Raw genomic sequence first — 20163 nt, 5'->3', positions numbered from 1 at the left:
TAATGGGACAGGACAGTGAACGGCAGGATTGATGACCTCCAAGGAGCCTTCCTGCTCTGAATTCTTCAGTTAAGAAGTTAAGGCTTCCTACCCTCGGGAGAAAGCAGGCCGAGAGAGATTGTAGGGGGGCTGGGCTGGGGGCACAGTGGCTGTGTTGGGAGAGATTTAATGTGGCAGCCAGAGGGACCCAAGGGCAGGCTGACTGCCCCCCTTCTCAGAGCCAAGCTGGGAAGCTGCCAGATAGTTTAGATAAAGAGTGCTGGCTTCCACTCCTACCTTTGCTTCTCATTTGCTGTGTGGCCTGGGCAAGGTGTAGCCTCTCCAGGCCTCAATACCCTTATCTGTAAAATGGGAAGTTTCATCTAGGTTGGATGAAACTGTTTCATCTAGGTTGGAGCTGCTGACATGATTTGCTTGGCCTGGACAATGTTTCCATTGGAATTTCACATAAAAGTTCAGATTACTGGTTTCTCTTGAAAATTAGAAGATCCAGCCTCACGTGGTATCCACCTTCCACATCTGCTCCATCCCCACCAGCCCACTTCACTCACATGATGTGCCTAGCTAGGCCTGTGAGCATTTGAGTTTGCAACATCTCCTCATCCCTGCGCCCCCTCCCCCACCATTAAACCCAGGCTCTCCTCTCTGGACTGAATTGCGGCTGTGCCCTCCTCCAACTGAGGGCACCCCTGGGCTTCCCAGCTCTGGGTGCCAACAAGGAGGGGCCGGGTTCTGAAGAATCCCACTTGTCTTGTTGGCCCTCTCCCTTCCCCACCTCCATCCAGCTCCGCCTCTTAACCATTCTGCCTCACTTTCCTTCCCGGGCAGTGTGGAGTCTACACTTCCACGCCCCTCAGCCTCTGCCCCCACCTCCAGGAGGCCCTATGACCGCGCGTATGACCTTGCTATTCTGGGCCTTGCGTCCTATTGGGAGATGGACAGGAGACAGCTGGGCTCACAGGCCACCCATCCTGGGGGCTAGATGGGGGAAGCCTGCTGTCTCTCCTGGTTTTGTCTAATCCCTGGGGCTACCCCAAACCTTGGCCTCAGGAGACTGGGGATAGGATTGGCCTTGCAGAGGGAGGGGGATGGTTCGTGGACCTGGATGCTGTGTTCTCAAAGTGAGATGGCGAGTGAAGGCTGTGGCGCCCCAGGGTAAGCAGGACCTGATCCTCTCCTAATCTAGCAGCAACTGGTGCTGCGAGGCTCCCCCCTCCCCCTAAATCCTGCCAGCCCTCAGGGACTTGCCTTCTGAAGATGTGCCGGGTGTGGGGGGGGGAGGGCACAAGAGCCTCCTCACCGCCCCCGCCCGAACCCCCAAGATTTGCATGTCTTGGCTGGAGGAGCCTAAGACACTTTCCCTCTAAGCCCGTCTATGGATGGTTCAGCTGAAGTTCGGAACTGGTCGGGGATTGAGCAGGCTCTGTCTCTGTGTCCTTCAGAACTACGCCTCTCCCATTCTCGGCTTCAGTGCTCAGGAGGGGATGAAGACCTTGCACCTCTGGGCCTGGAGACCCTAGGTGAGGGCTCCAAGACAGCACGCGCCTGCGTCCCGGTTCACGCCCAGCCTCCCTGACGGTGATCCCTGGCAGCTCTCGGCTGGTGGCTTTCCCTCTCTGGCTCGCTTCCCCTCTGGGAAGCTGGGGGAGGCAGAGATGAATAACCTTACAGGGCCCTGTTGGCAGCAGTGCCCTGTAAAGCCTGCCTCCTTTCCTCGGCCTCATGCTCTCCAGTCCCTTGAAGACGAGATCTGTCCAGTCTTCTCCCCCTTCTCCGTGTTGGGCACTCCTGCTCCTTTAAGACAGTGCCGCTGGCACTCCTCTAGGTGGTGGTGGGGAGAAGCCAGCCGGCACCAAAAGGCTTGGCTAGATGCTGAGCCTGACTCTGGCCTGAGAAGGTGGGTGCTGGGCCAGGTGGAGGGTGTGACCCCCAACACCTCACGCCATGGTCTGAGCCCTCACACCCGCACATCGCAGCAGGATTCTGCTTCAGGGAGGGGTTTGTTGGACCCATGAAAAGGGAGAGGGAAGGAGCGCCGTGTCCTCAACTCACCCAAGAGGCTGCCCTCCCCCAGGTCCAGGCAGAGGAAAGGATGGGTATGGGGGGCTAAATCCTTCAGTGCCATCCATCCCTGCTGGCCTACCCACCCCTCAAAAGTGGGGCTTCCCTTTCCTTTGCCCCGCTGTCTCCTGTGCCATTGTCTGCTTAGGAACTTGAGTGCCAGACAGCGAAGCGACCTTGAGAACACTTTCAGTAGCCTATACCCCTCACTGTTCATTTCAGGAAACTGAGGCCTAGATGGAGGAAGGACTTGAGGCCAAGGCCATAAGCCTGCTTCCCCTCACTGACCTCTCACCATTCTCTCATTCAGCCTTTCTCCTCTCTGCCCTTCTTTCTTCCCCTGCCTACACCCCATGCTACCCTCTTGTCTGTTCCTCCCGCAGCTGGTAGTAACCAAGAGACGCCCCTATCCCAGAGCAGGGATGGGGGTGGGGTGTTCAGAGCAGCTGCTTCTCTGAGGAAGCTGATACTGAGGCCAGCCGCTCAGCGACAGCTTGTGGCTTTGCACCCAGCCCTGGGCCCCCACCCACCTGGCTGCCGCGTGCCAGCTCCCTGCTGTCCCTTTTCCCCACTGCTCCTCAGACTTCCCTCTGACCCTGGCAGCCCTGTCTCTATTCCCCCAGCTATGACTGTCCTTATTTCCCCTAGACCTGTCCCCATCAATCTGCCCGCCGTCCATTCCTTTGGTCCAGAGCCTCTGCTCTATCCGGCTTCCCCGAGCCCCTTCCCTTAACGTCCCTTCCCTCAGCCCTCTGCCGACAGGGTATGTGCCCAGGGTATGCCTGAGCATACAGCTCTGATCTTCACTCCCTTTGAGGACAGCTACTTCAGGGCCAGGGCGGAGTGCAACCACACGCCACGTGGGGTCTGCCATGTAAACCCCGTGGGTTAAAGAGAGCACAGTGTGGGATGAGGTGACCCTTATTCCATGACTTGGGGTGACCCCTGCCCCCATTCTGAAACATTGATCCCTCTCCCCCTGCCATCAGCACATTCTGTAGGCTCTTGGGTTACCCGGCTGCCTGGGTATCCCATTTTCTTGGTGGAGGGGATTCCCTGTCAGGGATGCGAGGCCCTGAAGGCTCTGTTCCCAGTGGCTGAGTTAGAGTGATGGGGAGGGGTGGGTAGGGGAGAGACAGGCAGTCCTGGCTTTGCTCACCAGGGCCTGGACACTAAATCCCTTGTTGATGGCTGCGGCATCCCCTCCCTAGGGTAGGGTTACCATCTTCTGCCCTGTCCCCTTGACCCTCTCCCCTCCCTACTTCCCCTTGTCCCTCTAGAGCCACTTCCTCTCGCCCCCAAGGGATGTTCTCCCCCTTTTCAATCCCCTGAGGGTTGGAGTATCTCTGCTGCCCTTTCAACAAGGTAAGTGAGAAAGGAGGAGACTGGGGCAGTAGAAACAGGCAGGTTCAGGGAGATGAGATGGGAAGGGGACACGAGGAAAGGGAACGGTGAAGGCCTGAGAGGAGAAGTGGGTTTAAGGGAAGAACTGGAAGGGGTGAGGTTGGAACAGGAAATTCAGTGCAGCTGAAGAAGTCGAGGCAGTTGGGGGAGGGCTCAGTAGCAGAAGACAGAAAGTGAAGTCTCTCTCTGCCCCCCCTTCCCTGGGGCTGGGGCCACCTTAGCTTCCCTCATGAGTGACATCTCAGGCTGCAGCCCCACTGTTCCCCCTCTGTCAGCAGAAATATCTCTCTCTTCTGACCCCTCCTGCTAGAGTCTCAGCCAGCCAATCCCTGATCTGGGGGAGGGGGGAGCCTGGCCCCCCCCACTCCCTCATAAGGACCAGCTGGGGGCTGGGGCGGGTGGCTGGCTGCTGCAAGTGGAACGGGGCTCAGAGCTTCGTGGAGGGAAGAATAACTTGGGGGGGGCAGAAGAGAAAAAGGAAGAAACCCAGACAAACAGGCAGGTGGACACACTGAAGAAGGCCCCTGACGTGTGAGAACCCCCCAGAAGGAACACACCGCCCCCTGGCCCCCAGGAAGGGAGCACAATGGAGGCTGCACACTCCAAGACCACAGAAGAGTGTTTGGCCTATTTTGGGGTGAGCGAAACTACAGGCCTTACCCCGGACCAAGTTAAGCGGCATCTGGAGAAATACGGCCACAATGGTAAGTGTCCCTTGATGGACACACATACACACACACACACACACACACACAGACTCACACTCAAACACACTGGAGCCTCTCCCTCCAGGGTATCTTAGGGAAGAGGCAGGACATGGTCCAATGACTGCAACGGAGGGGAGGATACTAAGAAAACAGGGTCCCTGAGACCCTGATTTTTGGGAAGTTTTATGGGATAAAAAACTTTTGGTGGCCTGATTCTCTTACCTTAGCCACAAAGTCCTGGGTGTGGGCGGCATTAGACTGAACTCCAAATGAATATGTCCTTTTCTTCTTTTTCCCTGGGCAGAGCTCCCTGCCGAGGAAGGTAAGTTACTGGAAGCCCTGAGCTCTCATAAATGACACCTCCTCCCCTCTGTGCCCCACTCCCTTCTCCCTGCCCTTTCCTTCCAACTCCTGGGGCAATCGTTCCTCCTCAAAGGTTAGAGTCTGGCTGGGGTCAGAAGTTTCCAGGCACTTTCTCCTTGAGGCATCCAGTCCTTGAACAACTGCCCACCACTTTAAGGAGCCTGTTTCTGGACTCCGGGCCAGCTCCTCTCAGCCCTTTTCTCAGTACCAAATGGCCTGCCGGCACCTGGAGTCCCAGCCGTTCATCCGTTAGACCTTAACCCCGGGGGCCCCCTCCCCTTGCCTCTTCCCTCAGGGAAGTCCCTGTGGGAGTTGGTGGTAGAGCAGTTTGAAGACCTCCTGGTGCGGATCCTTCTCCTGGCCGCCTGCATTTCCTTTGTAAGTGTGGGAGGGCATCTGGGGGCAGGCTGGGAGCGTGGGTTGGGGGATCTGGAGAGTCTGCTGGCGGGCAGCTCCAAATCATCGGCTCCTGTAGACCAAGCATTCAGCATCCTTTCCTACAGACCAGAAATGAGGGAGGTGGGGTGACGCTGATTTGTATACTCCTCTGTCCTCCCCCACACCCCGCAGGCAGGTTTTATTTTAAGCTTTAAGGGTGTTCTCAGCCAAAACACTGAAGTTAAGCCGCCCCCGGAGCTTCAAGGGCTCCGAGGGCTCGGGTTACCCCCGCGAAGCGCTGGGCTCCGCGGCTCCAACGCTGCTGCTGTTCCCAGGCCACCGCTGCTCCCAGCATGCCCCGGGGGCACATGCACTGCTCCACCAATCCCGCCGCATCCTGGCGCCCCTGCCCCGCCCTCCTGACACTGATTGGTCGAGGCAGAGACTCCCCTCGTAGAGGCGGGAAAGAGCTGCTGGTGCGAGGGTGACTCCAAAGAACCAGAGCCTCTCCTGTCTCTGGGCCTCACCTCCCTACTCACCCCATCAGGGCTAGAACTCCCAGGATCCCCCTCGTCACCTACCTGGCCTGACCCTCCCCTTCCTCCTCACAGCCTCAGGGCTGCCCCACGCCGGGTCTCAAGGCCCTGCCACCTCTCCTGCCCTGGAGCTCCCCTCCGCACCCACCATCCTAGCAGGCCGGCCTGCGTTTTGGAGTTTCTTCCTTAACATCTTAATGGTCCTGGAAGACAAGACTCTGGAGGCAAAGAAGTCTCCCTGTCCCCTGGTGTCTTTAGTGGAGGCCCCTGGGCCCCTGAGTGTAGCTGGCAGGGCCTCACTTCTCCCTCCTCAGATTTGCTCCTTGACATTTGCCTGAGGCTGTTGCCTGGCAGAGGCAACAGCTGGGGTGGGGTGTGCACAGGAGGCCCCGTAACACTATCCCCCACTTCTGCTCCCTCATGAAATTGGAGCTCCCCTGCCTTGGGCTGTTGGGGGAGGGCCGTGCGTGGGCCGGGCGCCTGCGAGGACCACAGGGTTTTTCCTACTGAGTTTTGGCTCCCGGGGGATGGATGTGGCTGCGGGGGTAGTTGGCCTGGGTGTCCCCTGAGCTTCGTTTACAATCCAGTAACTTGGTCAGGGAAACCTGAAAGCATTCCCAGTTAATCCCCTAGCTGCGCATGTCTGTGCCGGCCTGCACCCGCTGAATAACAGTAGTGGCCACGCTTACGTGAGTTCGAGCTGTGGAGCACGTAGACCCTTAAAGGGATGTGGGGCTGCAGTGCCCCCGTGGTGCCCTGCCCCGTTTGCTCCTGCACATGTTCTCACCTCCATTTCCTCTCCTTCCTCACGTGAGGGGCTTTAGAACCTGTTATTCTCCCTTCCCTTGCTCCCCAGGTGCTGGCCTGGTTCGAGGAAGGCGAAGAGACCATCACCGCCTTTGTTGAACCCTTTGTCATCCTCTTGATCCTCATTGCCAATGCCATCGTGGGGGTTTGGCAGGTTAGCTTTGACCCCGCCTCGTTCCCTCACATCCTGACACTGGACGTGAGGCCAGCCTCCCTCCCTGTCTCCTTCTCCTCCATCACTTACCCTGGGCTTGCCTTGTTCTGAATTGGGCAAAAGGACCAGAATGTTGGAAAGAGGCAGGAGACTGGTGTTCCCACTGTCACTTGCTGGTTGTACAACCCTGGGCAGGTTCCTTCATCTCTCTGAGTCTCAGTTTCCTCATCCATAAAATGGGGCTCATAATCCTATCCCTCAGAGTTGTGGTGAAATTTAACAAGATGATGAGTGTGAAAGTGCCCAGCCCTGTGTCTGGCATAAAGGAGGATCTCAGGAAATGCTAGTTTGATGTCCTTCTTTCTCTTACCTTATACCATCCTCTGCTTCTCCTGTCCCCTGCTTTCTGGTTTTCTTTGTTTCTCCTTCCTTCTCTCCCCGAAACCCCCTTACCTGTTCTCAGCTGTGGGTGATGGTTTCCTTAACCGTCATGTGGGGTTTGTCTGCTCCCCTGGGCCAGGAGCCAGGACTGCATAACCTGCCTCCTTCTCTGTGATGCCCCTACTTCCCCCGAGACTCTGGCCCCTGCTCCTGCATCCCTACACCTCCCCATCCTCCCTGACCAGTCCTCTGTCACTCCATAACCTTCCTCCCTCTGCTGACCCTCCCCTCCTCAACCCTGTCCCCCCAGGAAAGGAATGCAGAGAATGCCATTGAGGCTCTGAAGGAATATGAACCGGAGATGGGGAAGGTCTACCGGGCTGACCGCAAGTCAGTGCAAAGGATCAAGGCTCGGGACATTGTCCCCGGAGACATCGTGGAGGTGGCTGGTGAGTGATGGGGACGAGTGGTCCAGGATGGGTTCGAGGCCAAGAAGATGTGCATGTTGGGGGCTGGTCGGGCCCTGATCCCCACTGTCCAGGAGGTAGCCAGGGTGGTGGAGTCTCTGCTTCTCCTTCCCAGACTCCTCAGGAGGTCACCCCAGGGCACTGTGGCCACAGCACCCCCTCTCCATCAGAGTCTCAGCAGGAACAGCCAGTCCTGTCCCTGACGCTGCAGGCAGACCCCTGCTCCCCCTCCTCTCACCCAGCACTTGCAAGTAACAGGTGGAACCCAGTCCCTGCCAATGGCCCTGTCTCCACCCCCCTCCTGAGGCCTGGCTTCCCTCTCCTTCCACCCACCCCCAAGCTTGGTCAGCTTTAAATCTTGACCTCTCGGTACCCTTGAGGCTTCTCAAAGGGGAAGGAGCAAGGGTAGAAGGGAGGAGGGGGGCCGGAGGCTCAAGCCCCCGACCATGTAAGGGAAACTCAGGCCCCAGCAGAGAGCACGGGACTGGGAGGAGGGGAGCTCAAGGAGGGCCCCGCCTCTCCGGTGAGGGACACTTAATGCCTGACCAGGGAGGGGTGGGGGCCGGGAGGCTAAGATTACTGGAATTCTGCCCCCTTCAGCGGTTTTTATATTTGCCCTGTGCAGGCCTTCCCACGGCTCCAGGCCCCTGGCATAGGAAGATGTGTCTTTCTAGGCCTACTTCCCTCCACCAGATACCCAAGTCCCCACCCTGGGAAGCTTGGTGACAGGGAGGGCGGGTGGGCTGAAGACTCCGGTGCCTCATCACAGGGCCGTCCTGCCACGGTGACAGTTTGGAGTCAGCGCCATGAATGTCTATAAATATCGCTTCAGTTTGGGTGACAGGGTGTCCCGCCCAACTCCATTGCCGACCTCCTCCCTCCTCCATCAGTTTCCTCTGGCACCGGAGGAGGAACCTTGGGGACGGGGAAAGGAAAGCAGTCAAACCCCACCCCCAGGACCATCCTTGGGACCAGGCGGGATGAGGCTGGGAGGCAGTTGTCTTCCTTGGAGGCCTCGAAGTCTGGTGGGGCATCTGCCGTGTTCCCCAGCAAGTTTCCTTTGTGGACCCCCTCCTTCTGTGCACATCCCTTGCCCTCCCCCTCCCTGTTTTCTCAGCTCTCTGCTGTGTATGGCTTCCCCCCCCACCACCCCCCACCCCGCCCAGAGCCTTGTTTCCTGCAGACTCCCCTTCTCTGCTGCCGTCTCCCCAGATCGCTCACCGTGGCTTCCTGCCTTCCCCAGATACTCAGACCAGGGCCCGGCAGGCTTCTGATGTGCGTCCCATCCACGCCGTGTGGACCTGCCAGGCCTGCACCCTCTGCCTCCGCTGCTCCGCCTTCTCCGCCTGCATTTGTCCTTCTCACACTTCTCTCTCCTGCTTCTCACTCCACCTTTTGTCTGGGTTGACATTGATTTTCTCAATTCCCATATTTTCCTCCTGTTTCTTGCTGCCTTCTCCGGCTGTTCCACTTTGTTCTCCGCCACGGACGCAGGTCTGTGAGACTTACCCTGTTTTCTCTAGTTCTTTCCTTGCCTGTCCCTCCTCACCTTTCTCCCTCGTGTTTCCCTCTCTGTTTTGCTCTCTCTCGGCCTCAGTTTTAGTTTCTCGTTAGATGACAGGATTGGCCCTGATTTTCCCTGTGTCATTCAGGGTACATTTATTGAGCACATACTGTGTGCCCAGACCTCCCCTCGCCAGGCTCACAGCCTGGTAGGGAGAAAAACATTCAGCAGGGGGGACAATTGGAGTGAGTGTTAGAGGGGGATGCTTGCTTGGGTGACAGGAGCACAACCCGGGTGACCTCCCTGAGACCTGGAGGATGAGGTGAGATCATCAAAGACTGGGTTTTTCTTAGGAAGAAAGAAAACTCCCATCTCAGCTGACTTCACTCTCCTCTCGTCTCTCCACAGTGGGGGACAAAGTCCCTGCAGATATCCGAATCCTCACCATCAAGTCCACCACCCTCCGGGTCGACCAGTCCATCCTGACAGGTCTGCTGGCCAGGGTCAGGGGATGCATCAAAGGGGAGGGTGATGAGGATTTGATGAGGGAAGAGCTGAGTGGACAGACAGGGATGAAAGGGGGCCCTCAGCAGTAGGGCCCCCTCCTGGCCCCGTAGTGGCAGCGACATCAACCCTGCTCAGCTTTGCCCACTGCCTAAGCCTGGAACACGAGGGGTCATGGGAAATGGCGGGATGTTTGTCCCCATTTCCAGATGGCCATCAACCCGTCCCTTCCACACGGACATACGGACCCGCTCACCCAGAGAACTATCCTGCCTCCTCAGAAGCCCCCAACTGAGGAAGCAGAGATTCTGGGATAGGATGCAGGGTTCAGATACACTTAAAACCTCAGCTGCTTCTCCTTTTGTCCTGGGAGAGAGAGGGTGAAGAACCAGTGCGCATGCTCCATGGTCCAAGGGGGCAGGGTGGGCTGGCCCAGGGTGATTGCCTGAGCTCCTGCCATTCAGGTGAAGGAGGCAAGGTCCCAAGGGTGGGGGCCTCTCCCTCCCAGGAACGTGCTTTCCAGTTGGCTGCGCACTTCCACATACGTCAGCTTGCTTGACTTTCACCAAGACCTTGCTCTGAAGTGTACACATCCTTGTCCCCATTTTACAGAAGAGCAAACCAAGGCTAAGTGATCCAAAGCCATGCTGCTTGTGAGTGGTCAGGCTGGGAGTGGGGTCAAGGTCTTTTCACTCTAAGTGCAGTGGGTTTCCCATCTGCCTCCAGGGCCTTCCTCCAGAGTCCAGACTTCCTCCAGGATTGTTGCTTGGTCCTTACCAGGCCCTGTCCCGCCAAGCAGAGAGTTGCGGGGGGAAGTATGGGAGAACGACATGATGTCATCTGAAAACCCCTCTGCCCCTTCTCCACAGGCGAGTCTGTCTCTGTCATCAAGCACACAGAACCTGTTCCCGACCCCCGAGCTGTCAACCAGGATAAGAAGAACATGCTCTTCTCGGTGAGGCTTCCAGGGCCAGCTGTCGTGCGCTCAAGCCGGGGGCCCTGGTCTGGGAGAGACATGGCGGTGTGGGAAGAGATGAGACCCACAGCTGGGGGGATGCGGCACGAGGGGCGTCACCTGACTCCCTGCCTCTTCTTCCCCCTCCAAGGGCACCAACATTGCAGCCGGTAAGGCCATAGGCATCGTGGCCTCTACCGGTGTGAACACTGAGATTGGGAAGATCCGTGACCAAATGGCCGCGACGGAGCAGGACAAGACACCTCTGCAGCAGAAGCTGGATGAGTTTGGGGAGCAGCTCTCCAAGGTCATCTCCCTCATCTGCGTGGCCGTGTGGCTCATCAATATTGGCCACTTCAACGATCCCATCCACGGGGGCTCCTGGATCCGTGGTGCCATCTACTACTTTAAGATTGCCGTGGCCCTCGCTGTGGCTGCAATCCCAGAAGGTAGGGCCACCTCTCTCTTTCCTCCCATTCGCTGATCTCATCTGCAGAGATCCTTTACCCAAATAAGGTAACAGTTACGCGTTCCAGGGATCGGACCCGATACCTTTGGGAGCTGCTCTTCAGCCTACCCCACTAGGCCTCTCCCTCCCTCCCCCAGTGTCGTTCCCTCACCCCCTCTCCTTCCTCGCCACAGGCCTTCCTGCAGTCATCACCACCTGCCTGGCCCTGGGCACCCGCCGGATGGCAAAGAAGAACGCAATTGTGAGGAGCTTGCCCTCCGTGGAGACGCTGGGCTGCACCTCTGTCATCTGTTCCGACAAGACAGGCACCCTCACCACGAACCAGATGTCTGTCTGCAAGGTCAGGGAAGGGTGGCAACTCCCACTTAGATGGGAGGTGAAACGAGCCCTCCAAAGTTGTGGTTACCCCTTCATCATGGGTAGCTTTTCATTTTGGCCTGAGAAAGAAATGCTTGGATGGCACAGAGAGTGCCATCCTGCCAGCTAGGAGAGGGAGCAGAGAAGCCCCCCTGGCCCAGGCAGGCAGCTCCCTGCAGCCTCCGTCCGTGTGCTAGGTGCTGCCCTGTGTTATCTCTAATCCCCCAGAGCAGCCCTTCAGGGGAAGGTCTTGTTTACCCAGTTTTCCCAAAGAGGGAACTGAGGCTCTAGGAGATTCAGTGCACAGTTAATAAGGAGCAGAATTGAGTTTCAAACCCAAGTCTGTCTGGCCCTAGAGTGCCTGCCTGTGCACCAGGCTACCCTCCAGAGTGGTCATCCATGACAGGGCCCGGGGAGCCCAGCCACACGAATCTTGAACAGCATTTCCTGAACCAGGGCCCTTGATCTTTTCCGTGCCTTGGACTCTTTTTTATATATATATAAATTTATTTATTTGTTTATTTATTTTTGGTTGCATTGGGTCTTCATTGCTGCGCGTGGGCTTTCTCTAGTTGAGGTGAGCAGGGGCTACTCTTCCTTGCGGTGCGTGGGCTTCTCGTTGCAGTGGCTTCTCTTGTTGCGGAGCACGGGCTCTCGGCTCACGGGCTTCAGTAGTTGTGGCACGCAGGCTCAGTAGTTGTGGCTCGTGGGCTCTAGAGCGCAGGCTCAGTAGTTGTGGCGCATGGGCTTAGTTGCTCTGCGGTATGTGGGATCTTCCCAGGCCAGGGCGGTAATCCATGTCCCCTGCATTGGCAGGCAGATTCTTAACCACTGCGCCACCAGGGAAGTCCCGCCTTGGACTCTTTGGCAGTCTGGATCTCTACATTTAATATTTTCAATGTATAAAATAAAACGCACAGGATTCTGTTTCTAAAATACATCGGATTGGGAATTCCCTGGTGGTCCAGTGGTTAGGACTTGGTGCTTTCACTGCAGTGAGCCCGGGTTCGATCCCTGGTCAGGGAACTAAGATCCTGCTAGCCACACAGCGCGGCCAAAAACATAAATTAAATAAAATACTTTGGACTGGGCTTCCCTGGTGGCGCAGTGGTTAAGAATCCGCCTGCCAATGCAGGGGACATGGGTTCAAGCCCTGGTCCGGGAAGATCCCACATGCCGCTGAGCAGCTAAGCCAGTGCGCCACAACTACTGAGTCTGCACTCTACAGCCCACGAACCACAACTACTGAGCACACGTGCCGCAACTACTGAAGCCCACGCCCCAGAGCCCGTGCTCCTCAACAAGAGAAGCCACCGCAATGAGAAGCCCACGCACCACAATGAAGAGTAGACCCCGCTCTCCGCAACTAGAGAGAAGCCCGAGCGCAGCAATGAAGACCCAACGCAACCAAAAAAAATAAAAATAAATAAATTTAAAAAAACTACGCATTTAAAAAATAAATAAATTGAGTGTCTCTATTAAAAAAAATACATTGGATTACAGAGGAAGCCAATGATTGAAATACAGTAGTCAAAATATTTTAAAAACAGATTTGTACGTATAGCTGATTCACTTTGTTATACAGCAGAAACTAACACAACATTGTAAAGCAATTATACTCCAATAAAGATGTTAAAAAACCCCACAGATTTGTGATTTGGTAAAACGTATGCTTCTTTATTAATGTATTAAGTAGCAAGTCCAGCAGTGGGTCTCACAATTGCCATAACGCTGAAGCAGTGATGAGCGTAAATGCTGTTTTGAGAGCCCTGCAACAATACAATGTGACAAGAGAGTATTTGTGATTATATTGGTGGCCAAGTCACAGGTTTTGCTAATATTAATGTGGTCCATGCCCCCATGCATAATTGGATGGAAATGCTAAATGTCAGAGAGAAAATAAAAGATGTAATTTTTGTTTCGCCATCAAAGTTCACAGACACCCTTGGTCCGGGGTGTCATCCATGGACCCCAGGCAAAGAACCCCTGACCTAAACAGAGTTTTCTGGAATAGCATGTTTGTGAAACAGAAATTGGTGTCCTAAGGATCAAGGGTTGTGTGGTCAGACCAGGCCGAGAAAGGCTGTACCACATGCCTGTTGGCATTTGAAAGCCTCGGAGAAGGCTGACCATAGAGAGGGTGGATTTCGCTCAGTTTAAACGAGTTTGCCAAACTTACCTGGCCACAGAACCATTTTATCCTGGAGCACATCTTAAGCCCCATCCCTTCCACGCGTGCTCTGGCTCAGAGTGGGCTGCTCCCCTCTGCTCTGTGTGATCTCCATCCCTCCAAAGCACAGGCTTCAAAGCCAGACCACTGGTCTTCTGTCATGTTTCATAAAAATGAATTAATTGCCCACATTTGAAAAGTCAAGGGATATCATAGGAAAATAACCTGAATTTCTAATTCTTCCTGCAAAACTGGAAGATCTGGCCACAAGAGGCTGGAGCTGTAGATGGGCCATGTACGGACAGGTAGACTGGTGGCCACCACACCTTGTGATGCACGTCTTATTTTACTAATTGATCTGGAAGAACCTCCAGCATGGCCTTTTGTTTTAAGGCCATGAACACAGAACTTAGAGAATGATTTGCAAGGGAGTGGTGTGAGAGGGGAGGAAAAGGGAGGAAAAGGGAAGGACGAATCAGGGGATGATGGTGGGAAGTTGGGTAAGTCCTAGCAGATGGCCGGGTAGAGGGACACTTGGGGCACGGGCCCCCTCGGTGCAGACTGCCTTCGGGGATGGGGAGAGTTAAACATCTGTGTGCATGCCCTTGTCCTCTGCAGATGTTCATCATCGAAAAGGTGGAGGGGGACATCTGCCTTCTGAACAAGTTCTCTATCACTGGCTCCACTTACGCTCCAGAAGGAGAGGTGTAAGTTCCCCCAAAGTCGTCTTCCCAGTTCCTCGTGCCCCTCCCCACCACACACACACACACACACACACACACACACACACACACACACACACACACACATATCCTCTCTCCCTGGGGCCTCCCTCTAGTTTTGTCTTCCTGTTTCTCTCTTGTTCCTTCCCCAACCTTATTCTCTCTCCCACCTGATCTCCAAGTTGGTTGCCATCTCCTTGCTGCATTCCCTGTGCTCTCTCTGCATCTCATTCCCTATCTTCTCTACCTGTCTCTTTCCCTTCCTTCCTCCCCACCCGGCCGCCAGCTTGAAGAATGATAAGCCAGTCCGGACAGGGCAGTATGATGGGCTGGTAGAGCTAGCCACCATTTGTGCCCTCTGCAATGACTCCTCCTTGGACTTCAATGAGGTAACCTCTCCACTCCTGAAGCCGCCCCTCCTTCCCCCTCCAGCTGCCTCAGAGTCCAGGCTTCCTCGACAGGCCGCAAGGAAGGGCTCGGGGGAAGGGGGTCCCTTGTACCAAGCCCTCTCCTGGGTGTAAGGGGAAGAGAGTGGCTTGCTCCCTTCCTGTTCTAGGTGGAAGGTGGGCATGATAGATGGGAGCACGGGGCTGGGAGCCCAGGGCACCTACTTCCTCTTCCTCCTCTGCCCTCTCAGGCCAAAGGTGCTTATGAGAAGGTGGGCGAGGCCACCGAGACTGCACTCACCACCCTGGTGGAGAAGATGAATGTATTCAACACTGAACTGAGAAACCTCTCAAAGGTGGAGAGGGCCAACGCCTGCAACTTGGTGAGTCTAGGCACTCCCTCCCACGGTCCTTCTCCAGCCCATACTGTACAGGCCAGGACCTAAGGAACCTCAGGAGACAGGGCCCCCCACCCCCACCCAGGTCAGGCTGGTCAGGGCCTTGTGCCCCATGCTGGGACCCAGCCGGCACAGGCAGAGAGCCCCTCCGCAGCTTTCCTTGGCAAGGCTGACTTGGGGTAGGACCTACTGCACCTGCACTTACACTGCTCTTCCTGGTGCCCGGTTGCAGCATCCCTGGAAGAATTTAAGATCACTTTTCCTGTCGTGTCCCTAGTTGAAAGGGACAGAGCTGGACACAGAAACCACAAGTGACCCATCCTGGGACAGCCCCAATTTCAACTATTCCCCATTGTCTCTAGAAACACACTTGTTTTTATCAGATCACAATGCCTGATTTAGGATTTGGGAAATATGACTGCCTCATATGCCTCTGCTTCCCCGTGTCCAGGTGAACAAGCCCAATTCTGTGACCATCACTCCAAGTTCTTGCTATTCATATTTACTGAATGTCTCTATTGAATTCCTCTGGGGTATTATATTATATTCCCCACACCGCTCGTTCCTTTTTTTTTCATATAGGCAAGATGCTCATGGCTGCTTTATTTAATATGACAAAAATAATGCAAACAACCTAAGTATTTATCAATACAGGATTCATTTTAAAAATTTACAAATGATAATAAAAACATCAAATTATTTTTAATTTTATTTATCGTTTTTATTTTTGTTTTGTGGAGAAACATCTAGAATGCATGTGGCACATTCACTTTTATGGAGTGCTTAGTACTACGTGCCAGGTACCAGCTCTCCATTGTCTAGCAACGTACGTCTGTAGACTCACACAGGTGGTTGTCTACATTTAAATGATTACATAAAAGTAGAAACCCAGTTCTTCAGCTGCACTCATCACATTCCCCAGGCTCAGTAGCCGTTGTTCGATTGCACCGTATTGAACCATCCAGATTATTAAACATTCCCATCATCACGGAAGGTTCTATCGGGCAGTGCCACACTACGCCGTCCTGTTTCTATTGTGCTTTAACCTGAACATAGTAAGACAGTGGCAGCACTAGCCTTGGAATTATCTCCATTTCTGCTGTAGGCAGCAGACTTAGCTTTATCTCAGACTCAGCTTGGGGTCTGCTCTGACCTCCAGATCCTTTTCGACTATGTTTTAAAGGGTCTGGGACTCTTCCCTTCTAGCATAGCATCATCACTCTTTCTCCACTGGTCTCATATCTGGCCTCTCCCTCCCTGTCTCCTCTCTCTCAGGTGATCCGCCAGCTAATGAAGAAGGAATTCACCCTGGAGTTCTCCCGGGACAGAAAGTCCATGTCTGTCTATTGCTCTCCAGCAAAATCCCGGGCTGCTGTGGGCAACAAAATGTTTGTCAAGGTCAGGAATCCGAGTGCGCCTCAGCCCCGCTTCTTCCCAGTCCTGAACCCTCCTCTCTTCTCCCTGCCCCGCTCACCGTGCACTGGAAGGAACAGTAGTGTCTGAATACTGTTCTGTTCTCCTAGGGTGCCCCAGAGGGGGTCATCGATCGCTGTAACTACGTGCGAGTCGGCACCACTCGGGTGCCCATGACAGGGCCAGTGAAGGAGACGATTCTGTCGGTAATCAAGGAGTGGGGCACTGGCCGGGACACCCTGCGCTGCCTGGCCCTGGCCACCCGGGACACCCCCCCAAAGCGAGAGGAGATGGTCCTGGATGACTCTTCCAGGTTCATGGAGTACGAGGTGAGCAGACGGAAGCATCCCGTTGTCCCAGAGTCACCTGCCTCACCCCTTCCGCCACCCTTGTCATTTCCTACTTCGTCACGGGGCCTAGAATCACAGGACGTTAGAGTTTGAGAGAACCTTAGGAATAATCCAGCCCAGGGTTACTTGGCCTGTGGTCCGTGGACCCATCTGAGATGAGGTGAGGTGCTTGCTCCAGAACAGAAGCCAGCCAGGTCCACTCGGGTTTAGCTGATGTGTTTCCACAGTGAGGTTTTCTAAGGACGTGCGTCAGCCTCCATTCTGGCACTAGCGCTTTATCTCGTAGTGGACCTGCTCTCTGAACAGCACCAAAGCCCACTCCATCTTACAGAGGGAACGGCGTGGCCTGGCAGGTAACACAGATTTGCTCCAAGTTGTAGACCAAGTGAGCAGCCCTGCTGAAAGCAGAAACCACCTGCCTCACTTCCAGTTCGAGTTCTTTCTATGAAAGACACGCTCTGCCATCTACAATGGGCCTGGCACCGCCAGGCCTGCAGACACACATGTGAACATTTCCCACCCCTGAGCTTTGAGGCCCCACTGAGGTTTAAACACCAGGCCCAGGGACAGCTCTCCCCTCAGCTCCCCCCAGGCTTCCTCCTTGACCCTGTCGCTCTCTTCTCTGTCTCCCCAGACGGACCTGACATTCGTTGGCGTGGTGGGCATGCTGGACCCGCCCCGCAAGGAGGTCACAGACTCTATCCTCCTGTGCCGTGATGCTGGCATCCGAGTGATCATGATCACTGGGGACAACAAGGGCACAGCCATTGCCATCTGCCGACGAATTGGCATCTTCGGGGAGAACGAGGATGTGGCTGACCGAGCCTACACTGGCCGGGAGTTTGATGACCTGCCCCTGACCACGCAGCGGGAGGCCTGCAAACGCGCCTGCTGCTTTGCCCGCGTGGAGCCCTCGCACAAGTCGAAGATCGTGGAGTATCTGCAGTCCTACGATGAGATCACAGCGATGGTGAGAAGACTGGCGTGGGGCGGTCTGCTTGGTGTCTATTGAGATGACCGTCCTGGGGAGCTGGGGACCGAGGGAGGACGGGGCTGAGCAGGGGCCCTGGCGAGATGCACGGAGGGGAGGGATTCGGGCCCCGATGGAAGAGTCTCAAGGAGGGTACGAGGAAGGGGCTGGTGCCCACCTTCTCTCCCTCCCCACAGACAGGTGATGGCGTCAACGACGCCCCTGCCCTGAAGAAGGCGGAGATCGGCATTGCCATGGGATCCGGCACCGCCGTGGCCAAGTCGGCCTCCGAGATGGTACTGGCCGACGACAACTTCTCCACCATCGTGGCTGCCGTGGAGGAGGGCCGCGCCATCTACAACAACATGAAGCAGTTCATCCGCTACCTCATCTCCTCCAACGTGGGAGAGGTGGTCTGGTGAGCAGCCGGGAAGGGCATCTAGGAGGAGCTCGGGGCTGGTGGGGGGTGACCACAGGCCTGGGAGGCAAGACAGACGTGTGACCTCCTCCTTCTGGCAGCATCTTCCTGACAGCTGCCCTGGGGCTGCCTGAGGCCCTGATCCCCGTGCAGCTGCTGTGGGTGAACCTGGTGACAGACGGGCTCCCGGCCACAGCCCTGGGCTTCAACCCCCCAGACCTGGACATCATGGACCGGCCCCCCCGGAGCCCCAAGGAGCCCCTCATCAGTGGCTGGCTCTTCTTCCGCTACATGGCAATTGGGGGTGAGCAGGATGAGACCCCACACCCCTTCCCGACCCTCAGGGCTGATCCCCTCTCTGGGACACCAGCTTCCCCACAGCAGCCACTGCGGCAGGCCCTCTTCCTCCAGCTGCTGTTCATGGCCAGGAGGCCCTCTCAGCTCCTCCCGTCTCCCCAGCCCTGGGCCCCCAACTCCCATCTTCTCTCCACCACAGGCTATGTGGGTGCAGCCACGGTGGGAGCAGCAGCCTGGTGGTTCCTATACGCTGAGGACGGGCCTCACATCACCTACAGCCAGCTGGTAGGGCAGCACGGAGGGAGGTGGGAGGAGGCGAGGGGAGCAGGAGGGTGGCGTGGAGGCTTTTTCGGAACCCCGGCTTCTCCCCTCTCCTCCTGCAGACTCACTACATGAAGTGTGCGGAGCACAACCCTGACTTTGAGGGTGTGGATTGCGAGGTCTTCGAGGCCCCCGAGCCCATGACCATGGCCTTGTCCGTGCTGGTTACCATCGAGATGTGCAATGCTCTCAACAGGTGGGGTCCGCGCTCTCTCCCTCTGCGGCCCTCTGGAGGCCACCCTCCCCCTGCTTACCGCTTCTCTCCCCTTGTGCCTCCACCCCTGGCTCCGCCCGGCCGCCCCCTTGCAGCCTGTCTGAGAACCAGTCCCTCCTGCGGATGCCGCCCTGGGTGAACATCTGGCTGGTGGGCTCCATCTGCCTCTCCATGTCCCTCCACTTCCTCATCCTCTACGTGGACCCTCTGCCGGTGAGCCTTCTTCTGGCCAGGGGCTGCCTGCCCCCCCCCCCAACAGGGGGGCCTCTGCAGGGGTCCGCGACCACGACCCCTGCCAGAGGGAGGAGGGCGGGGTCAGGCTGGCGCAGTGGCAGCTCCTGGGCTCCTTCTCACTGCCCTTCCCGCCTCCTCCCAGATGATCTTCAAGCTGCAGGCCCTGGACCTGCCCCATTGGCTCATGGTCTTCAAGATCTCGTTACCAGTCATCGGGCTCGATGAACTCCTCAAGTTCATTGCTCGGAACTACCTGGAGGGTAAGAGCGCGCCGCCCCCAGCCCTGTCAGCCCCTGGCCCCTGACACAGCCCCTCCCTCCAGGCCATGAAGGCGCCTGCCCCGCTTCCTTGTCAGGTGGGTGAGTTCCCGGAGCCCCAGCAGGCCCCGTGTCCTCCGCCGAGGGGCGCACCCAGCCCCTGCCCCGCCTTTGCCCGCTCCTCCGAGCCCGTCTCCTTGGCGCCCCAAAGCCTCCTCAGCCCTCTTGGTCCCCTGCGCCCACCTCCCTCCCTCGATAACGGCTGTCTCTCTGTCCTCTCTGGCCATAGGATAACTCGTTTCCCCCTCCTCCATCTCTCTGAGCCGTGTCACAGGTATCACCCCCCTTCTTGCCCGTGCCCTAGCTGCTGTGCCCCCTCTGCCCACCCCCTCTCCCCCTCAGGCGGCGCCGGGGTCACGTGCCCTCACAGCTCCACCTGGAGCCACCGCCGCCGCCGCCACTGCCGTGCTTCCAAGTGGGGCTGGGCTGCTGCCTCTACTCTGCGGGGGTGGCACTGCCCGGCCCCGGGCACCACTGTCTGCTGGGCTGCGCTGCGTCGCGCTGGCTGGCCGCTGAGCCGTGTGCCGCTGGGGCTGCAGTGGCTGGGGGGAGTGGGGGGCTGGGGACACAGGTGAGTGGGGGGGTGGCGGGGGGCCTCCAGGTGAGTGTGCTGGGGGACTGGGACAGGTAGGGAGCTGAGAGGGACTTCTCTTCTCCTGTGCCGCCCTGCCACCAGTCTCATCCTCCCCCTTTTTCTTCCAGATCCAGAAGATGAAAGAAGGAAGTAACCAGTCCTTTTGCCCTCCCTTCCCCACCCTGATAGTGACGCGTCTTCAGCCAGAGCTGTGGCACAGGCCGCCACCACGTGCCCCCCAGCCCAACATTCTTGTTTATAAACATAATGTCCCCTTCACGTCTCCTCCCCCCTCAGCAACTGCCCCCCCCTTTTGCCCTTGTAAAACCTCC

The 20163-nt window shown here is 56.7% G+C and overlaps 1 protein-coding gene across 1 annotated transcript; it reads left to right on the top strand.

Moving 5' to 3' along the window:
- The first annotated feature begins 4036 nt into the window (after nt 1-4036).
- Nucleotides 4037-20056, top strand: ATP2A1 (ATPase sarcoplasmic/endoplasmic reticulum Ca2+ transporting 1). The gene is made up of 22 exons (XM_060031980.1): nt 4037-4169; nt 4477-4494; nt 4831-4913; nt 6306-6410; nt 7102-7240; nt 9171-9251; nt 10136-10221; nt 10373-10670; nt 10864-11030; nt 13836-13924; nt 14226-14328; nt 14577-14708; nt 15999-16121; nt 16247-16465; nt 17121-17456; nt 17654-17874; nt 17976-18178; nt 18371-18456; nt 18555-18688; nt 18802-18919; nt 19083-19200; nt 19960-20056. The coding sequence occupies exons 1-22, from the start codon at nt 4052-4054 to the stop codon at nt 19983-19985; spliced, it is 3003 nt and encodes a 1000-aa protein (XP_059887963.1). The 5' UTR covers nt 4037-4051; the 3' UTR covers nt 19986-20056.
- The last annotated feature ends 107 nt before the right edge of the window (nt 20057-20163 follow it).

Source organism: Delphinus delphis, chromosome 15 (genome assembly GCF_949987515.2).
Source record: "Delphinus delphis chromosome 15, mDelDel1.2, whole genome shotgun sequence".
Lineage (NCBI taxonomy): Eukaryota > Metazoa > Chordata > Mammalia > Artiodactyla > Delphinidae > Delphinus > Delphinus delphis.
The sequence above is the reverse complement of the archived record's forward strand: the minus strand, read 5'-3'. Positions and strand labels throughout refer to the sequence as shown.

What these genes read in the sequence shown, in the direction of transcription:
- ATP2A1 (XM_060031980.1), top strand. Translation starts at nt 4,052, where the DNA reads ATGGAGGCTGCACACTCCAAGACCACAGAAGAGTGTTTGGCCTATTTT. An exon ending in CGACCAGTCCATCCTGACAG is followed by an intron (nt 9,252 to 10,135) that starts GTCTGCTGGCCA and finishes CCTTCTCCACAG; the next exon opens with GCGAGTCTGTCTCTGTCATC. An exon ending in GGGCCAACGCCTGCAACTTG is followed by an intron (nt 14,709 to 15,998) that starts GTGAGTCTAGGC and finishes CCTCTCTCTCAG; the next exon opens with GTGATCCGCCAGCTAATGAA.